Here is a 21908-nt window from a genome sequence, read left to right as displayed (position 1 = left end):
ACGCCCATTGCAGTGCCCATCGACTCCATTAAAGAGATTCGCACTGGCAAGAACACGCCGATATTTCGGAACAAGGAGTTCAGTGGGGCTTACTGTGAAGAATGTGCCTTCTCGATCATTTATGGTGAAGACTACGAGTCCCTCGATCTGGTGGCCACGTCTCCGGATGAGGCCAACATCTGGATCACCGGGCTGAACGCCCTCATAGGTAAGTGGAGCTGGGCATAGAGGCGCCTTTGTAACAGTTCTGTATGGTGTTCCGCGATCCTTGTGGCAGGCCAAATGTCTGATAATTGTGCGGATGCTTACGGCTTCTGGAAATGGAAACCCGACCTTTCTATCAGGCCTTCCTGAGTTTCTACCAGTTTTTTTGCGGAGCGTCGTGGTCTTCTACAATATTCTGTATTTTGTTATTCCCGACATAATTACACAAACTTGCGGGGTAGCATGACCATGTGAACTATGAATGAAGCATTGTTACATCATAAGCACATGTACATTTCGCGTTCGAAAAGCTACCGACTTTAAAATTAGAACCCTTGCCATTCGCATTGTAGCTGCTGCTGGTCGATCCTCAAATTTACTCCTTCACAAAGTGCCCGTGATGAGTCTGGAACAAGCTGCAAGTGACTGCACTTGTGGTGGCGATGTCAAACTTGAGTCACAGCAGGCGGCCGGGTGGTATGGTTTCTGGCCGCCAAATGCTGATCGTTGCGCCGGAAGGCTTTGGAGAAGATATGGTTGGCGGCGGAGCGTGGCGCGCTAGGAGCGCTCGCCGACGTTGAGTGTGCTAGCTGCCGCCGCCACATGGTTCAGGACAGACGTTGCGTCGCTCTGTTACGCAATGGAACTTGCAGCTGCCCCTCGGCGCAAAAACTACGGGATCGTGTCAGGCAAATACATGTGGTGGGGACAGGCGCCGCAAGTCATGCATTGTCGGGGGCGGGGAGGGGGGTCGTGTGCAATTACAACAGACTGGGGCATCACGGTAAAGGATATGCTTCGCAGTGCCTGTCGCGAATGGTTGGTCGCATGCCTCTCACGTGCAGGCTACACCACATCCGCCGTACCTCCATTACCATCATTCACTTGAGTCTCGTTTGTAGCTGAATGTGCGGATAACGAGGCATGTTACGACCGTGCACGTCCTGTCATGTTGACGGCGGATCTGGCCGTCCGGTGCCTGCTGCTGCGTCCCAAGGGTGTTTTATGCATGATAATGTAGCTAGCGATGCAAGATTAACCAGAGGAGCGGAGCCCAGGCTTGGAGGTAGGGGAAGTCTTAGTTTGCACGTAGCTGGTATGCTTTTGAGCTCGCAGGCTAGCGACGTGCGCTCTCATAACATACAGATACAATTACGGAAAGCTCCATTTTGTTGTTTTTGAAATGTATGTTAACGCAGCTTTCTCCGTTCCGCCTACGCTGAGACTTCCGCACTGGTCCGAACATCATCCATGCTCAGAACGCCCATCATGTCATGCACGTTGGAAAACCGCAGTAAATTCCACACAATTGCCACGCCGTTGGGTTCCATACCACACTTTCGCGTAAACCGGCGGCCACCGCGCCACAGCTGACCCCACCAGCAGCGTCTGTGAGTCCATCACACGGCGCGACAGTGCCGCGCTGCCGCCGACCTCGCCGCAGCCAGGGCCGTTTGTGTCGAGGTCCTGGCACGGCGACCGCTGCCAGGCCGGGGCAGCGCGTCGGCGGCCGGCGCCGGCGTGCCGCTGATGACAGCTTCCCGGACGCGCCGGCGGCGGCACTGCACCCATTACCGGCCGGTTGTCTCTCTTGTGGCTGACGGGACGCGGCCCGTCGGCGGCCGGAGGGCGCGAGCCGAGGCTGCCGACGCGCCGGGGTGAGGCGAGGCTGCCGAGGCGCCGGAGTGGGGGCGATGCGGCCGAGGCGCCAAAGTGGGGCGAGGCTGCCGAGGCGCCGGAGTGGGGCGAGATGGCCGACGCCCGGGGTGTGTGTGGGGGGGGGGGGGGGGCAGGGGATTCATCGGCCTGCCGTGTCAACGACCGTCGAGCGCGGCCAAACATCGACACAACACATGGCGTCAATGAAATCAATTGATGCCGGTAGATAATCCCAACTGGTTTGGATTGGTTGTTCATAACCCCGTACACAGTCAGTACGCATAATTTGTCATGTTTGCGGAGGCAGTTCTTTGTGTTTTTGGAGGTCTTGGAATCGTTCCAAATTGTACGGCTGAAAAACATCAAGACCGAAGCATTTAACATGGATACATAAACCGATGCGTGCCGTTAATGTTATGGACATGTTGACTATTGCAGCCCGTAGGAGAACCGATTGATCTGTTACTGTTCAGCCGACTTGTACTTACGACGCGGCCGTACATGTGTATGTCTACGTTCCTGTGCTTGACTTTTTCTTTCATGCATGTCAAGCATTCCAAAGAAACTCCCCTCCCAAAAACACACTGGTGTTCTCTGACTGCACCTACCTAGATGTTCTCTGGCCGCACGCACTGGCGGTTCTCAAAGTAGTTAATTGATGCGCTGATAGGGTAGAGGCGGGGGAGGCACCGTCTCCTTTCAGCAGCCAAATAATGATAGATGGACACCATCATTGGCATGACTCACCCGGAATAATGCATAGCTGTTCCATTCTCCCCTCCGAGCCTCGGTGGTCGGTGAACGGCGATAATGACCATCCACAGCAGCTTGCGCTGCGTTCCCTTAAAGACAAAATACACAGCACGAGGGTATGCTGTGAGGCGTTTGGCTTTCCGACTAGTATTTGGCTTCAGATGAGCCTACATGCACTTTATCAAGGTTCTCAGCAGCCGGGGCAGCCTGACACGTCATTAAACAAAGTCAGAATGAGATGGCGTGTGATTGTTTTCCCAGTACTGGAAAGTCTGCTCCGTTTTCTTTACATTGTTTCACTGTTCAGAGCGTCAACATTAATACGAGACCTAGTCCGACAGTGGATGTCATGGCTTCGCTAGTATTCAGTCTTTGTTTCCTGCTTTTCTTTGACATATGTTTTGGGTTTTCGGCTGTCATACCTCGACTCTTTTGAATGCATCAAATGATTTGCGGTGTTTCCGAAATGTGTCAGAAAGTGAAATTAACTCAACACTCTCACGCCCTTCATAACAAGCCTGGTCTGTGGGCTTTTACGCAGAGTTATGAGCTTCAGATTTAGAGGGCTGTAAATGATCAGATCATCAATGAAGGTGTCGGCGTGGCAAACATTTATGATGAGTGCGTTTGATGAAATATTTCGTCGCAGACACAGACACGTATGGCTATTCGTGGGACCCGCGATTGACTTGCGGTTTTGACGACCTCTCGTGAAAAAATATACCCCGAGAAACATATGTGCAAGTCAAACGCGCCACTGCAGCTCGAAGGGCACAGTGATGGCAGCCAACCATACAACGCCATATGCAATGTATGTAATATATGTCATACAATCGAGCAGGATTGGGAAGAGCGTGTACGTCGGTCTGACGCGGGCGGTACGTTTAACAAACCAATGAGGCATGTGCTTTTAATTCCTCGTCTTACGTTCGCGTAAATCGGAAAGTGGCGGGGAGGTGCGTCCAGTCTGCCCCTCGTTTAAGTGGAATAGCGATGTCATGTTTTGTGGTGTTCTCTGACGGGCTCAAGTTTAGGGTTTGTACGTACAGTTGCGTGTACCTTTGAGTGCCACACTTCTGGAGTTAGAGCACCTGGCCCTGCAGACTCGCCGACCTGCAATGGTCATGTTTGTGGTGGGTAGGTTTTGGATGCAATACTTTTAAGGCCAGGTTTAGAGCGTGTCAACGACAAGTGAGAAATACGAATGTTTCACATCCAGAGGAAAATCGGTGCGGGGTTCTGAGGTCGACAGAAGGGAATCGCTTGTCTGTGATGGTCCACCTGTCCGATGGAACCGTTCTTCCACTGTAGCTCTCAACGTTTACGGTATCCTACTCTTGTATGTTCTTGGTAAAACACTCTCTGGAGGCCGCTATGTTATGGCCATGCATCGCTTCCATCATAGACGGTATCGCTCTGTTAGCATGGTGTCACGTCCGGAGAAATTCATCGCTGTTTAAACCGTCATCGGCCTTGGCTGGAACTCGGGACAAAGCCTAGTTCATGGAACATATTCAGAACATGGCAAAAGTGGTCGGAAAGCAGAAAATGTTTTTCGTTCCTTGCTTCAGTTTGCGTTCAGTTCACTGTGTTCACCAGACTCAAGTTCTGTCAATGTTAAGGCAAGCTTAACTATGCATATATATATATATATATATATATATATATATATATATATATATATATATATAAATATGCGTGTGCGCACACACATACATATATATATATAAATATATATATATATACATACATATACGGGTAAATGTACGCGTATATGCGTGTGTGGGCATGTGGGGGCGAGTAAATGTTGCTGTGATAGCTGTGTTATGCACGTAGTGCTACCTTGTAACGTCACCAAAATCGACGCAGCCCGTGCAGTTTCATCGGCACAACACTGCTGAGGTTCGAAGGGGTAAAGGGTGCCGATGATAATGTCTCTCTCAGCGACCGTGGTCCAAGGGGAACAACGACGGGTACGGAACACCTTTGTCAAGGGTGTTCGGTAGCGTTACGTGGAACCCAGAAAACAACATACATTCTTTTATGGAAGCCTAAGGCGTGCCACAGAGCGGTGGGTTTTCCAGGCAACTCATGAAACAGAAACAGCCAAGGGTAGCCAAACATTTGTTGTTTTTCATGATTTCACGGAAGTCCCTCATAGATCAGATGTCCTTTAAATATCAGTGGGCCTCGAAACAGGTCCCTGGAAGTCCAAGATGAAGACAGCCAGTCGACATGAAAACAGACAGTCTCAATATGATCCTTAAACGTTCCAAACGACTTCAGATGGCTTCGAGCGGGCCCGCGCCTCTGTGTCACGATATTCCTTGAAGGAGGTTAGTTTCCGTGAAGACTGAGGGAATACGGCCGGGACCTGGGTTCTCACGCGCCCCATGAGGTGGCCAGGCTGCCCGAGATCTTCAAGGGACACTTGCGACAGTGAAACAGTCCGAAGGTAGTGTAATGACCCAGAGATGAAGAAGGCTGTTTGGGGGGGGGGGGGGCTGTTTAGAAGGATGGAGAAGGGGACTTCAACGGCCGAAAGCCCTGCAGTTTTCAGGGATGCCTGAGGTATTCACAGAGCTTGTGAAGTGCCCGAGGAGCCTGCGATGCGGTCGCATCGGATCACACCGAAGTTAATTGGCAGCACTGGGGCTATGGTCTCATGGAGCACTTTTCTTATTGGCTTACTTAGCGGTCACTTGTTAATGACATGATTTTCGGAGAGTGGCGGATCGAATTGCATGCGGTCAGTATCGATGACTGACCCCAGAAGATCTTGTCATTATTTTGTACTGGTTTATCACTTATCGTCTGGGGGAGCTGAGATCTCATAGCGGACGGGGTCAAAGTTCTCTGGCACGGAGCACCTTGAATCTTCCACCTTCCATGCCACGCAGCGCGTTCGCAGTGGCGCAGCTAGTGACGTGCCGCACCCATAAGAGAAATATTGCGTTTGAGCACGGGCCAACCCAAAGCTTTTCTGTCAGTTTCTTACAGAACATTGTTTATTTTGGGCTGGAAATTATTTATGCTATCTGCACAATGCGTATTCATTTCCTTGACAGCTTTCCCAAAAAATTCTGCGCGAAGACCTTCTTAATTCGAAGTACGTTTGCTTTAGGAACATGTGCGCCGCAACGTTTCCAGTTATAGGCCGCCGAATGTCAGTGGAAATTTACATTTTAATTCCTTTCGTCGAATCTAGACAACGTCTAGCACCAGGCCGAAATCCTTATAGATAACTTTCCTCCGTCTTCTTTTACCGTACGTCACGTGACAGTTGCCTGCAGACCATTCTGTGGAACCCAAGACGGCGAATGCCTGCTGAGATGGCGAGGAAGCTCTTGACACTTGATACTCCAGCATGAGTAACGTGACTCCCTAGACGAAACAATCCCGCTTTGACTGCTATTTGCATCGCTCTGAGTTGTAGGTCCCGTGCTCGGGAAGTGCAAGAGCGATAGTTAAGTTGGTCCGGATATAACGGATAGCATGGCTCACGTGCGGGTAGCATGGCTTCAGAACGGTATATGCCGAATGGCCATTTTGCGGCGCGTAGCCTCACTTGATTTGCTGCAGCAACCCAGGTTTGTGGGAAGTTAACGAGCAATATAAAGCAGTATCTGTTTGTAAACAGTGTGGGTAATGGACGCGGTCAAAAACAAGTCATGCTAAACGGCGAAAAGTGAAAGCAAAAGCTAATGCCATGAAAGTTAAACTTTCCGTCGTTTTTCGTGATTGTCACAGTCAGTAGCACACTCACAATGTTTGTGGAAGGTGTCGTTAAGCATAAACAAAGTGATCTCAGTGTGGCAATTACGTCACTCAGCGTTCAGTTTAAGGGTTGACCCATTTTAATATTTTAATTGTCACCGTTTTCGTGACTTCACGAGCGCGCTGTTAATTATCGAAAAGGTATGGAAAACACGTCTAGGTAATATGCGCCTACAAAGAAATAACGATGACACAAAAAGGCGAGCAGCACGTCCTGTATCACTTCATGTAACAAAATAAGGACATTGCAGTATATGTCATCTCAAATAAATGTTATAATAATCAGTTTATCTGATAGACTGTGGACGAGTGCTTCGACAAAGCAACGAGAGACTGGCCAGGCTTAGAGCACCTTTTGTCTCCTTGCTAAAATGCTAACCGATGGCCCGGAACATTCAGCATCAGCCATTTCTGGCACGAGATCGTGATCAAGCTCGAGGTTGCGACACCCTTCGCTATTGATCGCGTTCTCGTGAACTGATAATTGCTATCGCATGTCTCTGGCTTCAAATGTGACCAAAAATGGGGACGGGGCATCTGCTGGCGGTTGCTATTCTGGGGAACGATCGACACATGCCGAGTCGGCGCCAGAAATAAGTAAGCTTACGACACGTGCCACCGTGCTGAACGCACCACCATGTACGTGGCATTACTGAATGTGCGCTGTTGCCAATGTGTGTGGCGAGCAACCCACCGAGAAGCGGCTGGCATAAGAGCGTATGTAGGGCGATAAAGAGGTGTATTAGCAGGCAGTATAGGGCGATGCGATTTATTGCAGTCGCGAAAACGGTATTTCTACGAACGGGATCGCTTGCGATATGGGACTGGTTTCACCGCTATATGCGGGACTGAATGGTGACATAAGGTGATGCCTGGTTAGTACAGGACCGCTTGCTGAACGTTTGCCAGCGTTATAAACCATTGTCGAGGTGTATTCGCTCTCATTAGCGTCATCTCTATGGATGCTTGCCCCACCAATGCGAGCAGGTGACGCAGCGAGCCAGGTCGCGTGCCTGCGCAACACGCTTAGGTAACTAACCCACACAAAATAAATTTCGCAAGTTTTTTGTTTGTCTGTTTGTTTGCTTGTTTTGAGCTGCTGAAATCATCCATCAAACTTGCATCGGCATAGCTTTCACAGTGGTAACAGCAGGCGGATCACGTCCCCACCGAACTTTTCGTGAAAGTCGAGGTTAACCTTTTGACGGCGCATGGATATATTCCCAAACCGGGCGTTTCTGAGCCGTTTAGTTTCCATGTGCAGCGCCTTAAAACTCCGTCAGTCGTCGGTCTGGGTGCCTGCGGACTGCGGTTTATGTCAACAGCGTACCTGCAAAACTCCGTGTGTGGAGTTTCACAGGTCCGCTGTCCTTCTATCCGTCTATGGATGCAGATTTGTACTACCTCGTTTGATGGTTCGTCCATATGACCAGTCCGGCTGTTTGAATTGCCGTTGCATTATCATGTACTTCCGTGTGTGCTGACCGTCCCTCCCGCGTGTGCTGACCGGTCCTTCCTTGTGTGCTGACCGGCTCTTCCGTTTGCGCTGACCGACCTTTCCATGTGTGCTGACCGACCTTTCCATGTGTGCTGACCGTCCCTTCCGTGTGTGCTGACCGTCCCTCCCGCGTGTGCTGACCGGCCCTTCTGTGTGTGCTGACCGGCCCTTCCGTTTGTGCTGACCGTCCCTTCCGTTTGTGCTGACCGTCCTTTCCGTGAGTGCTGGCTGTCCCTTCCGTGAGTGCTGACCGTCCCTTCCGTGTGTGCTGACCGTCCCTTCCGTGTGTGCTGACCGTCCCTTCCGTGAGTGCTGACCGTCCCTTCTGTGTGTGCTGACCGGCCCTTCCGTTTGTGCTGACCGTCCCTTCCGTGAGTGCTGGCTGTCCCTTCCGTGAGTGCTGACCGTCCCTTCCGTGTGTGCTGACCGTCCCTTCCGTGAGTGCTGACTGTCCCTTCCGTGAGTGCTGACCGGCCCTTCCGTACCGCCAGCACCGGACGGCATGGACGGCAAGGCGGCGGTGCGCGAGCGGTGGCTGGGCGAGATGTTCGCACGCGCCGCCGGCGACACGCTGGGCCTGCTGGACGAGCGGGCCGCCATCGAGCTGATGCGTCGACTGAACTCACAGATCACTACCGGCAGGATCAAACAGAAGCTGGCGGTGAGTGGCGTCGCTGGCGGCGGGCCAGACAGCGGCGGACGGGGTGCGGGGTCGAGCGGTGCGGCGAACGGTGGGTGGCCCTGTCGGAGAAGGGTCGGGCGGGAGCGGACCGTGAAGGGTTTGGCTGGCCGAGGGTCAGACAGATACGGATGGGGGCTGGTCTGGTCGGTGAGTGGTCAAATCTAAACTGATGGTAAGTGGTCAGACTGGGGGATAGAAGGCAAACAGAAGCTGGTTACGCCCGAATTAACGTCCTTCCCAGCGCTGCACGCTGTTTCCTTTTACTTCTGATTGTGACATCGCCGGTCCGATGGCTGGCATCGCCGGTGGCTGCCGTCCGATGGTGCCATCGCCGGTGGCTGCCATCCGATGGTGCCATCGCCGGTGACTGCCGGGCGATCGGTGTCATCGCCGGTGACTGCCGTCCGATGGGTGCCATCGCCGGTGGCTGCCGTCCGATGGGTGCCATCGCTGGTGACTGCCGGGTGATGGCGTCAACTTGGGCAGAACCACCAGTGAACCGCGGCCCGACCAGCACGGGAGTCTGCGGTAGATACGCCCTTGCATGTTATGATACGTGATGTTGTTGAGTAAGCGTCGAATCACATGTCCCAACTCCGCTGGAGGCTGCCAAATAGCGACGTATGAGCGCCACAATAACTGAGACGACTAAACCCGTTTTCGAGTAGGTTCTATCCACGCATTACTGCATGATCGTATCACACTTTCCCAGAGCTGGAGAGCGCCCCCCCCCCCCCGTCCTCCACCGTTGCTACGCCCACGCTGCCAGGCCCTATACAGCCCGACGTGTCAACATCCTGACCAGAACAACGGTCCGGCCACATCCCGAACCGCACTGCGTGACCACGCCGCTGGCCAGCGCGGCAGGCCCAGCTGTGTGCGGTCTATGGGTCGCCCCGAACGGCTCTAAATGCGGCTATAGATCGGACAACCCCGGGTGCGGCCCACATCGATGTCGCCATGGTTTCATGGTCGGCGAATAATGCGGCGGCAGTGAAGGGTTGGTCGGCGGAGGAAAGCGGTTTGACTCATGCCGCGCGGCGTAAGACATCGACACATTCTGGCGCACGTGCGTTCAAGGTTTGCCGTCGCAGGGGCATTCGCCACCTCTCATTTGCAACGGACATTGAACCCCTTCCCTTCCCCCCCCCCCCCCCCACCGTCCTCTTCGTTGGTCGTCTCCTGAACTAATAGTCTAATGAATGCCGTGCCGACAAAAGACACGCCCAAATGTTAGCACCCCAGGCATATGTCAGATTGTCGGCCTTCAGTTCTCTGGTGGCGGTCCAGGTCTGATCGTCTGAAACGTTGCTTCACAACTTCATTCAAATTGCATATTTAGTGAAATGAAATGTGCCGATGCTTTAAGTGCAAGTAGAACGTCAGGACGCCTCCTATATGTTAGATGCATATTTTTGGACTGGTAGGACCACGGGCCTCGTTAGGTTGTGTCATATCGAACTATTCCGACGTTTTTTTTCTTCTTTGAAGTGTCTGCATGCGCCTTTGTGACGCACAGCCATATGGGGGAGCGCAGCAAACCGTTGCCCGAGGTAGGACTGACTGAGAGACTGGCAGTGGCTGTTGTGCCTCCTTCCCTGCCTGTGCTCTGCTGTTGTACACTCGGGCTAGTCTCTGCTTGCCGCCAGCCACTAGCGCTGCTGCGGCCGTCGTCCGGACCGGTCGGCTGGCAGCTGGCACCAGCTCGGTGACGGCGTGGGGCGCCCACACCGGTAGGGACCTGTTGCGACCAGCACGGCCAGGGGCTCCACTGATACACCGGCGCTGTGGTGGAAAGGCAACCGAACCTCTGCCACCGCCGCTGGAGATGGCGGCAGAACCTCTGCCACCGCTGCTGGTGAAGGTGGCCGAACCTCTACCACCGCTGCTGGTGAAGGTGGCCGAACCTCTGTCACCGTTGCTAGAGATGACGGCCGACCTGCCACTGGCGGCAGACAGTAGACAGTAGACATTATGGGCGCATCGGCTGAGCCAGCGAACGAGGGATATGTTCATAGTGTAAGCGGATGTCCCGTCGGCTGCTGCTGGTGGGCTGCGGGGCCACGTCGGCTGCTGCTGGTGGGCTGCGGGGCCGCGTCGGCTGCTATTGGTGGATTGTGAAGCCGCGTCGGCTGCTATTGATGGATTGTGAAGCCGTGTCCGCTTTTGCCGGTGACGGGGGCCTGCAAACGGACCGTGTCAACTGCTGTTGGTGACCGGAGCTGGAAAATATTCCCTGCCCACTGCTATTGATGACCAGAGCCGGATGGTATCCCCTGCCGGCTTCTGTTGATGACTGGAGCCGGATGGTGTCCCTTGCCGGCTGCTGTTGACGACTGGAGCCGTATGGTATCCCCTGCCGGCTGCTGTTGATGACTGGAGCCGGATGGTGCCCATTGCCGGCTGCTGTTGACGACTGGAGCCGGATGGTATCCCCTGCCGGCTGTTGTTGACGACTGGAGCCGGATGGTATTCCCTACCGGCTGCTGTTGACGACTGGAGCCGAATGGTATCCCCTACCAGCTGCTATTGATGACCGGAGCCGGATGGTATTCCCTGACGGCTGCTGTTGATGACTGGAGCCGGATGGTGTCCCTTGCCGGCTTCTGTTGATGACTGGAGCCGGATGGTATCCCCTGCCGGCTGCTGTTTATGACTGGAGCCGGATGGTATCCCTTGCCGGCTGCTGTTGATGACTGCAGCCGGATGGTATCCCCTGCCGACTGCTGTTGATGACTGGAGCCGGATGGTGTCCATTGCCGGCTTTTGTTGATGACTGGAGCCGGATGGTATCCCCTGCCGGCTGCTATTGATGACTGGAGCCGGATGGTATCTCTTGCCGGCTGCTGTTGATGACTGGAGCCGGATGGTATCCCCTGCCGACTGCTGTTGATGACTGCAGCCGGATGGTATCCCCTGCCGACTGCTGTTGATGACTTGAGCCGGATGGTATCTCCCGTCGGCTGCGGTTGATGACAGGAGCCGCATGGTATCCCCTGCTGGCTGCTGTTGATGACTGGAGACGGATGGTATCCCCTGCCGGCTGCTGTTTATGACTGGAGCCGGATGGTATCCCCTGCCGGCTGGTGGTGATGACTGGAGCCGGATGGTATCCCTTGTTGGCCTCTGTTAATGACTGGAGGCGGATGGTATCCCCTGCTGGCTTCTGTTGATGACTGGAGCCGGGTGGTATCCCCTACCGACTGCTGTTGACGGCTGGAGCCGGATGGTATCTCCTGCTGGCTGCTCCGGACGGTATCCCCTGCCGACCACTGTTGATGACTGGAGCCGGATGGTATCCCCCGCCGGCTGCTGTCGAGCATTGTCAGCCTAGCTGGCAGCTTGCGTTAGCTCTGCCCTCCCAACAGATGACGCCGACGACCATCGATCGAGCCGGCCCCATCTATCACGGCTAAGCGATAGGAAGCTGGTGTATCTCCAAGGGCTCTTTGGCATGACGTTGTCCATTTATTCCGCCAATCGTTACACGTCCCTTCGGAACAGTTGACCGGTAGTTGCAGTGTCGTAGAGCTTCGCCGGTTAGATGTCTTATGGGAGTGGGGAAAGGCTGAGCTGAGCTGAGCGCTCGGCGGCCGGTGTATGTCTGTCGTTTTCCTCACCCTTTCTTTCATTTTCGGTTCAACGACGGTACCTTTTTGGCAACTCGTTTATCAGTAATAAAATATTTTGCATATCCATGTTGGCATTGCGTGGTTCGGAAAGGAGTAACTTCTTACATTCCCAGGAGTGTTTCTCACTGTTCCCTATTATCACGGGTGTGAGCACAGCCACCTCGTTTGTGATCGACCGGCCTCCCCTCGATGGGTGTTTCCCGGTACCAGGGTCGAGTCGGAGCGGTCGAGAGACGCCCTGTGTTGAAAGTGCACGGCCGGTCGATCCACGCGGCGGCACGGGCGCACGGCTTCAGCCTCCGGTCAGTCGAGGTGTCGTCGAGGCACGTCGGCAAGGGCTCGTGGCTTGCGAACTCTCTGGGGGCGGCCGCCGGACGCCGGCACCAGCTGTCGACAGCGTCGAACGCCTCCGCTGCTCCGTGGGAACGGTGGCGCCGGTTATTGTGACACCGGTCGGGACGGCAGCGGCGGCACCCATATCCGGAACGGCTATCGACGATCGTATTATGGTCTGCGGAGCCCATCGTGTCTATTTGTGGTGCGCATTGATTCCCGCCCGACGCTTGGAGGCCGGCTCACAAGTGGGTCAGCTGGGAAGGTAGTTTCCCGGCGGCACGGGAACAGCTGAGCCGGCCGTGTTCCCCGTCAGCGCTCCGAGCGCTCAGCTGCAGCCTCCTGCGCCAAGTTGGCCCCCGGCCCATCTCCGGGGCGAAGTGTGCACAGGCTCGTACGCGCGCCGTCCTCTAGCTCGCGCTGCCGGCCGCAGTGCGCTCCTATCTCGATCGCGATCTGCGGCCGCGTTGCTGGGCCAAGCCTTACCGCGAGCCGCCGCCGGCGGTCTCGCCAACCGACATCACTCCTAACACATTGCCACGGCGGCTGGAGCGAGGGGGAGTGGGGCGCTCTGTCGCGATGGATGGCCTCGTCCGCCGGCGGCTAATAGCAACGTCGTTAGCCGCCCTGCGACCCACCGGGTCGGGCGGTCCGGTCCGACTCTGTGCCGTCCGGGGCTTTTTACGTGGCGGCCGAGCAGGGCCGCCCTGGGACCCATCGGGGCGGACGGTCCGGTCCGACCCGGTCCGGTCCGGGGATATGTACGCGCCAGCCGGACAGGGCCGGCTACACGCCGACCCGTCCCATGCTGCCCTCGTCGAACCCTGACATGGGAGGTGAGAGTGGTAAAATTACGGTGGATGGTATACGATGCTGAAATGAGATGGCGCGGGATATGGCCACCTGACATTCGTGACTAACTTATGGTCGGCGTTGACGTGCTGCGAAAGTTCTGCTGAGGCTTAAGTTTGTAATTATGATATACGCGCTCATGTTCACCGCTGGGGTAACGGCTTCAAGACACACCATCGGGCTGTGAGGACGATCATGCAGTTTGGTCTCGTGTCCTCGCGCGTGAATGTAGCGCACTTTGGCTGAGGCAGGGCTAGTTTCGCTCAGGCGCTCAGCTCCAGCTCGTCCTGGAACATGCCACTGCTCCAGCCGTTGGACGCGCGTGGGTGTGATAGAGCCCCTGAACCGCCGTGGCCCTGGCGCCGGGACAGTCACTCGGCGCGCCGGTTCCTGGGATCCCGGACGTTGTTTGGAGCGTTCGCGCCGTTCCAGGAGATCGTTCATCTCGTCGCGGGCGGTCCGCGGGCCAATGAGGCAGCCCCGGCTACGGACGTTGATTGCGTCACTTCCACTGACGTCACTCACTTCCACTGACGGCATTTCGGAACAACCATCAAACGCTCCATCACGCAGACCGGGCTTGCTGTGGGAGGGCCGCAGGACCCGAACCCCGCCCTCAGGTCACAGTCGATGGCGGATGGGGAGGGGAGATGTGTCGGCCTGTCGCCAGTGACCACGAGGACGCCAGCCCGCCATATGCCAATCTGTGCCGCTGCTGATCTCTTCTGGTCTGCTTATTTGTCTGCCAGTCTCCAGTGGATGGGATCGCCGCAGGTAGCTGTTTGGCTTTCTCGCAAGGCCGTGATGGCTGACTGCCACAAGTGCAAGAACTTCACAGAAAGTGAAGTGGGGAAACATCCACAAAAGTGGGGACCATGTCCCCCGCCCTTTTCCCACGCCCATAGGAATGACTGTTCCCAGTTCGCCAGTGGCTAGGAAGACACTACTCGACTGGCGGCTTTCTGTCTGTTCCCAGACATCGGGAGAGATGAGATACCATAATAGCCGGTGATGCTGTAGTCTGCTGTAGTAGACGTGTCCAGTATTTATGGGTCAAAGATTGGCCGCCTCGGATGAGCTGTTTGTCAACGCTTACTTCAAAGGACCCGACTGAGGAAACACTTGTCAGTTCCACGCCAAAACACGCCACTGTTGACGAATTACGTTTTTGCTTCCTTGTATACTGCACTGCTTGAGATGGGAGAGTCGTCCAGAACCAGCGTCGTTCAGTGACAGCGAACTTTGTACGCTGCTGATCGACGACCCACATTGTTTGCCTGCGATCGCATTATTCTGAACAGATCCGAAAACTACCACTTAACTACAGCTGTAAGCAACAGATGATTGAAAATGTGCGTAACCATGGAGTAACATTATTTTGCTTGCGTTGTTTGCACGTGGCTGCACCATTGGACCATTGCATCATTAAGTGAACTGCGGACATTTGTATTCATTATCTCTTTTTAGATAATGTTCTTGGTGCTACGCGCATTTACAGGTTGCACACTCGCGGAGAAGGTAGTTACGCCTAATGGGCAATAACATGCAATGCAATGCTAACAATTTGCTAACATTGTTCGAGAAACAGACGTTCGTGAGGCGCAAAGCGATTGCATCATTTATGTCATCTATGCTTATGACCTGTGACACGATTAGTCTAGATAGCGTCCTAAGCGCGTTATTTCATACGAGGGATTGACTGAGATGTGTCCTTGATGGCGTTAGTCATTCAATATCCTTGTCACCTCAGGCCCCGTCTTGAAAAGCTCCCAGAAATATTTTTCCGCGCCTTTCAGTGCACTATGTAATAATATTTGTGCCTTTCAGCGCACAAATGTAATAGCTGTTCGTAGAGATTGGAAGTGTTCAGCGCAAGGAACTGACTAGCTGCCTATTTGGGATAACGAAACAGTTTTGATCTTTACAGGCTCCAATTCTGTAGAGGGCATATGCTTTTTTTCAACTCGCCAGATGCGAACCATGTATGACGGTCACCCAAAAGGTCCGAGAATCGCAATAGCGGGCGCAAACCGCGTGCAGTGAAATATTTTGCCACTAGATGAAGCGAGCAGTACTCGCTATGAGTGAGTGTGACAGCGGTTGTCGCGGTGGCTGCACTTGTTCAGCCAGGATCACTTTTGTAACGTTATATTGAAGTAGTTTGGCGATTTTGCACTGACATCTTGCAGAGCAAAGAATGTGCACCGGAAAATGCTGAGTGGGTACCAGGAAGCACATTTGGTTGCCTTTTCCAAGGAGCTTTAAGATCAAACCCGAGATGACCCCAATTTCATCATCAAGGTCGTGAATCATTTGCTGGCGGTCACTATCTTGGGATGAAACAGCAGTCATCGCAGTGGGAATCTCTGAATTCATCGAGACTGAAAGAATCACGTTGGGATCACAGCAACATCAAGTCCATGTTTATCATTAATGTTGACATTCAGGATTGTCCAGATGGAATTTCTATCCCAGGCAAAACAGTCATCACATAGTTTCACCATGAAGTTACAGAGCGACCGAAGGGGGAGTAAAAGCGTCCACCCAAAACGTCCGAAGAAGCGGAAAACAGCAGCCGGTTTCGGAAATGCAAGATTTTGCAGGGCTGAGTCGAGGAAAGGCTTCATATTTCACACTGGTCTATCGCCCCCCATGCTTGCTGGATTCAGCAGGCGTGGATTCGGCAACCAGGCCGGCCGTATTCCCAAGCTTCCCTCGCTCGTGCGGTCGAGGGCCTCCAAACGCCGAGTGAGGGCGAGGGAAAGAAAATAACAGGCACATCACGTGCGGCGCACCTGTCGTCTCATCGCATGGGGAGCTCACCAGCTCTGGGAACGCTGAGGGTGCTATGACGAGTACCGAGAGCTCTGCTCACGTCGTTCCCGGGAGCTTCTTTGATGTGAGGAACGCAGCCCGTCGGTCATTTGCGTCAGTTGCCCCACTTCCTTGAAATCTATTCTCCCGCGCTGGAGAACGCGTGGATAGGCTGGCCAATATTTGTTGAGACCCCATATCAAAAGTGACGGCACGGGTGTATTTCCGCGTGTGTAATGACTTCGTGGATGTAACCACCAGCATACAAATGCCCAAGAGACACCCTTGTGCGCGGTGTCTTATCACCTGTCTGATAATAGACACCGCGCACAGTCTATTATCCGATATCCGATATCGATAATAGACACCGGTGTCTATTATCACAGTAGGTGATAATAGACTGTGCTATTATAATAGACCGTAAATATCGATAATAGACACCGGTGTAGACACCACGCACAGTCTATTATCCGATATCCGATATCGATAATAGACACCGGTGTCTTCTATCACAGGAGAAGAGCACGTCGACCGTTGCCTTATCCGAACCATTTCCCCTCCGCGCTGAACCTCCCCGAAAACTTGGCATGTTTGTTTACCCACGTGGTCTGGCGTGCAGCATGCTTCAGTTTAGGTCCTTTAATGTTGTAATTAAAATTCGAAGGGTGTCAGTTTGTCCACATTCTTCAGCGGGCAGCTGCTTTAGATTACGTCGTTTAATGTTGCCATCAAAATTTAAAGGGCTTCATCCGAACGCTTGACAAATCTAACCGCTCTCAACAGTTTTTAATGGCGTCTTCCAGCCTTCAAACCTGTCGCCGTCTTACAAGGTGTTAGTGTGCAGGAATTGACACGTTTGTGGTACGACCCCTGAGATGTTGATCGCTGATGCGATGTTGATAGAGGTCATTATTGCCTGGTGTCTATCGTCAGACCAAGGCTCTGGTCTCCGACGTGTTAAGCTGCGCTGAAGCCGCTGCTGCGATTTAACGGATGGGCGTCTTTTAAACTGAATTCAGGATGAATCATGGGCAACCTTTTGCGGATGATAAATAAAAACCATCACGAGAAGGAACTCTCCAATAAGTGCCGAACTTCTAAATGGAACGGAAGTGGGCCGTTTTGACCAGAACGTTACAATGGCCTGCTGGTTTCCAGTTCTGGCGGTGATGCATCCATGGAGAGCACCGCGGCGAGGGCTGAGCTGTGAAAAATGACGCAACGTGTTCCCAAAATGCGCTGATAAACGGGTTTCATTCGGCCGGATTTCTTCTCAAAGTCACGAGAGACTTGAGCGCCCCCTCCCTCCTCATCTGAATAGCAAACTGCGTCACTGATGGGAGTTTCAAACAAATGGGTCTTGTTCGCTGTTGCCTCCTGATTTCTCATGAGGGTGCAGCTATTGTAACCATTTTATGATCTGCCACATGGCGCATGCTTGATGTAATCCAACCAGATCTGCGTAAAATCCGTTCGCAGTAGTTGTGACAGCGCCGTTTGAGGCACTGTCTCGGTCGCCCATCAAGGCCGTGTTTGTCAGCCGGTTCAGGCTTTGAAGAATTTTGGACAAGACTGCATGTATCAGTGATTGATGACGGTGAATCCTCTGAAGGATTCGGCTTTTAGGGGCGACGTAACTCATTTGTAGACTCCGGAGAGGACAGGTACGATCGTCTGCACTTTGCACCTTCTCGTCTTCGCTGGCCATCGTTATGACGGCAGGTGTTCGCTTGTTCCTGGAAATTGACTGCTGAGAGCTCCCATCGGCACGTTCTTTGGTCCTGAAGTATTGTATTCGCTTGACTGGAATGGCTCACTCTTGCCGGATCTGCAATCGTTGCACTCGCATCTTGTGATGTGTATTAGTCGCCAGATCTAGTTATTCACCCGATCAACCAAATATGCACGCGGTGAACGACGAACATGGTTTTCTGGGTTTAACATGTCTCTCAAAATACCAACACCCTCTGAACCAAGAGCGTACGCATGTAGTGGATCCCTTGGCACGTCCCCCTTACCAAATTGACGATACGTAACCTGTACGTGGCTAAGTGTTGACAGTTGAAAGCTATAGGTGCATGCGCGAAAATTCAAAGGTCGAGAACATGCAATGCCGCATCACAACACTCAAACAATGGTAAGCACCGGCGACGCACTAAACTCGGTTTTCTGTTTAAAAAAACTAGTTATACCCTCCCACACACATCCAAAATCCTGCCTAGGCCGTTTTCTCAGCATTGTATGCACCAATTGCGAACCCCTGGTGTTAACTGTGGCAGTACTCGTTCAGTTGTGTGTCAGAGAGGTAAATCTGAATTCATTTTATCAGACCTGCGTCTCCCTCGCCCTCTCCGCCTCACACCTGTACGTGCTGCTAATGCGTTGCCGTTTGACCCTGAACCCTCACATCCTGGCAATCCCGCCCAGATCGCAGCACCCGAGACGCATAGATGCTGGGTTGACCGTCATCCGGCTCGATGCTGAGTGGCCGATCCTAAGCGAAGGGAGGAGCAAGGGGCTGTGAACGTCGGGGCGCGTGTGCAACAGCATGAGAGACATTCGCCTCCTTGACATCCACGTGGGTTAACTTTGCTTCTTCCCTGATGTTCCCTCATTTACCTTTCACTATTTCAATGAGACGAAGAGTCAGAGTTTCGCCTTTGTTCTCGCACGGTCAAACCCAGCGTCCTGGAACGTTTTCAAATATTGCTGACAACGCGCTGCTTAGTTAAAGGCACGGTGACGTGGTTTGGTTTAATTTGGTTAGGATTAGAGTCTTTCGGCCAGCGCTGACTATACTCGAGCCATGGCATGTAGAAGAGTGGAAAGTGCTAGCAGAAGACAGCACGCATCAGGGAGTCCTCTGCCACGGAAACTTACCTCACACAGGTATGCTTACATTATTTGGGCTGCATGCGGGCGCTCGGGCTGACTCCCGCCAGAGGGTAGCAAACTCCGCTTAGCTCCGCATTGCGGTGATTTGTGCGAAAACAATGTGACGGTAGTTGTATTTGGAAATGACCTTTGATCGTGGCTCAATCGTTAACTGCCTCCCAGTCAGCCCTTCAAACACATGCGCTCCGACGATTCCGATGACCATGGTCTTACTTTCCAGAGCTTGTGTATTTACCTACGGCCATAATTATTTTCTTCGCGCTGCTCTGCAATAATCAAACCCAAACAAAAAGGAAAAAGAAAACAGCAGAAAAGATACTTGTGGCTTTTATAATCTTATTCGTGGTGTCCTCCAATAATCAGACGCAAAAAAGGACAGCAGAAGGGATCTCTCATTTTGATAGCCTGAGAATTTCGGGTAATTTGTCTTTCATCTTAGCTAGATGACGGCCTAGGCTCAGTCCTGAAACTTGACAAGATCGTGAGAGAAGCTATTAAACCCATCCCTCACAGCCAGCTGATGGCCAAGACCCACTCCTGATGCTGAACATGACCGTGGGAGAGACTAGTTAACCCATCCCCCACAGCCCCACGCACTCGGAGGGTCCCCGAAGCCCAGCGTGGTCCAGCGTTGCTCGCAGCGACCCTCGTGTCAGTGACAGACGGTTGGAGGCGGCTCATCGTCTGAGAGCGGGTCCGCTGGACCGGTGACCGAGCGCCGAGGGCCGTCCACTGTCCGGCTGCCCCTCGTCGGCCGGCCTGACCGTGCTCAGGTCCCGCACAGGCACCGAGCGGCCGCGTCTGGCGTCAGGCCGCGGCGCTGCCGTCGTCGGAATGGCGTCGGCAGCATGCGTGCGCCGCGACCGCAGAGAGTGGCCGCATGCGGCGGCGCGACCGCTGACGTCCCTCCGCACTGACGACCTGGCAACGGGCCTCCTGCTCAGCCGCTGCTCACATTCACTCGCTGCCTGCTATACCAATCAGATTCATGTATATATATATATATATATATATATATATATATATATATATATATATATATATATACGCGTGAATATATAGGTATGTTTATATATGCGTATATATATATATTTATTTGTTTATTATATCCTTCTTTATTCATTGGCCCAATATTTGTATCGATGGCCTTCAGATTACGGCGGTCACCAGCTGTTATCGCCGTGCTATTGTCCTCGCTCCTATTTAAACGAAAAATTGACAACCGAAAATGCATCCGTCAACCTCCTTTGTAATGCACGGTGGGTCAATATCCGGACGCCTTTCATTTGGTGTCGAATACAGAAAAGGTTTGGTAATCGATCGGCCGATCTCGCACCGGCTTAAAATCAACAACAAAAAACACCGCTCAGACCTGAAAATAAAGGTGCTGCTGTTGCAGAATACTGGAAAATGAACAGGTGCAACAACGGAGCATTGACTTGTCGCATGGTGCGGCCTGTCGGGCCTGAGCCCCCGCATGGCTGCCGCACAGTGGCCAGATGTCCCGCGCCTTTCAACTGAGCGACAGGCGCGGACCAAGCTGTGCATCAGACTATGTTTGCCGAAGACTAATGGACGCAACTGCACTTCATGGCTCCGGCCGACTGTCAGTTTCCAGCTTGTAAGCCTGGAGCTGGATGGGCTCCTGCCTAAGTCATTGTCAACACGCAAGTCAACTGCCGATGTTGCTGTGCAGGCACGCAACTTTAAGGTCACGTGTGTATCACATGTGACACACAGATGATGCATGTGATCATCCGTCGGTTTTCAGATCTGTATGCATCTTCTACCTCAAGGCTTGCCCTTTAGGCCACTTGCTCTGAACAGCTTCCGCTTGATTGTTAAAGGCGATTGCATGGAGGCCGAGAGAGGATTAGTGGGGACTAGCTGGGCCGCTGGTAAGCGCCTCCGATGGTTTGGACGTAGTTGAGACGATTGGAGGCGCGGAAGCAGCTTGTCGAGTTTCCGGAGCCCTTTATTTTTTTATATAAGCTACCAGCGACGGGTAACGGAGATTACAATCCACAATTTGAAACTGATAATATTATGTGTGAATTGGCACGAACGCTACGCCTGGTTATGCTATATGGATGTAAAGTTGGTGATACTATGACCCTACGGTCGACTAAGTAGCCTTTTCGTGACCTCTTATCTTTGCCAGCTTTTCGCTTTTGCCTTTGCGTTCGCCTATACCATGGAACGCGATGCGAATGGCTGCAGTTGTCAAATCGGTGTCAGATGGTTGTTAAACCGTGTATCCAAAACGAAGTCAAATTACATCAGAAGGAACCAAATTGCAGGCATCTAGGCATTGACCAACTTCTCATGCATCAACAGGGGAATGCGAGATGTTTCGTCAACGGTCAAGTTTTCGTCTCTACGGGCTTATGGCATCAAAAATCGAATGCTCTTCTAAGCAGCGAGTAGATTTAATGATGACCTTTGTGATCCATGTCGCCTCTTCCTGAAGGCTGGTGCATATCATGCGTATTTTGTCACTGTATAAGTATTTTAAAAACAAATACACAATATTTCAACCTGATTATTCCATCTTTGTCAGGTGTGAGTAGGGTTTGATGGAGTACTTCTTCATTGAACTTCACTTGCATTTGAACCCAAGCATCAGTGACACCAGCGCTTGACTGCATTTCTCCAACAAACTTCGCTTACTCTGGACGACTGACAATTGAGTAGAAGCGTTGCACAGTTGTTTGAAACATACATTCGCGACGTTCGAGAATCACAATAAGCATAATCGATAGACAAAGTCGGCGTCTCACAAAAGGACATGGTAGAACCACCGTAACCA

The 21908-nt window shown here is 52.8% G+C and overlaps 1 protein-coding gene across 1 annotated transcript in view; it reads left to right on the top strand.

Annotated features, from left to right (window-relative positions):
• LOC119091993 (inactive phospholipase C-like protein 1) overlaps nucleotides 1–21908 on the top strand; it is a gene marked incomplete at its 3' end in the record, with an annotated part of 54296 nt that overhangs the window by 8258 nt on the left and 24130 nt on the right. Inside the window, 2 exon segments of the mRNA XM_037214941.1 lie at nucleotides 14–208; nucleotides 8383–8552. Of these exon segments, the coding sequence (XP_037070836.1) occupies nucleotides 14–208; nucleotides 8383–8552 (365 nt within the window).

The sequence above is a fragment of the Pollicipes pollicipes genome, unplaced genomic scaffold, assembly GCF_011947565.3.
Source record: "Pollicipes pollicipes isolate AB1234 unplaced genomic scaffold, Ppol_2.1 Scaffold_3447;HRSCAF=4054_pilon_pilon_pilon, whole genome shotgun sequence".
Lineage (NCBI taxonomy): Eukaryota > Metazoa > Arthropoda > Thecostraca > Pollicipedomorpha > Pollicipedidae > Pollicipes > Pollicipes pollicipes.
Note: the sequence above shows the minus strand (reverse complement) of the source record. Positions and strands in the feature narration are given on the sequence as shown.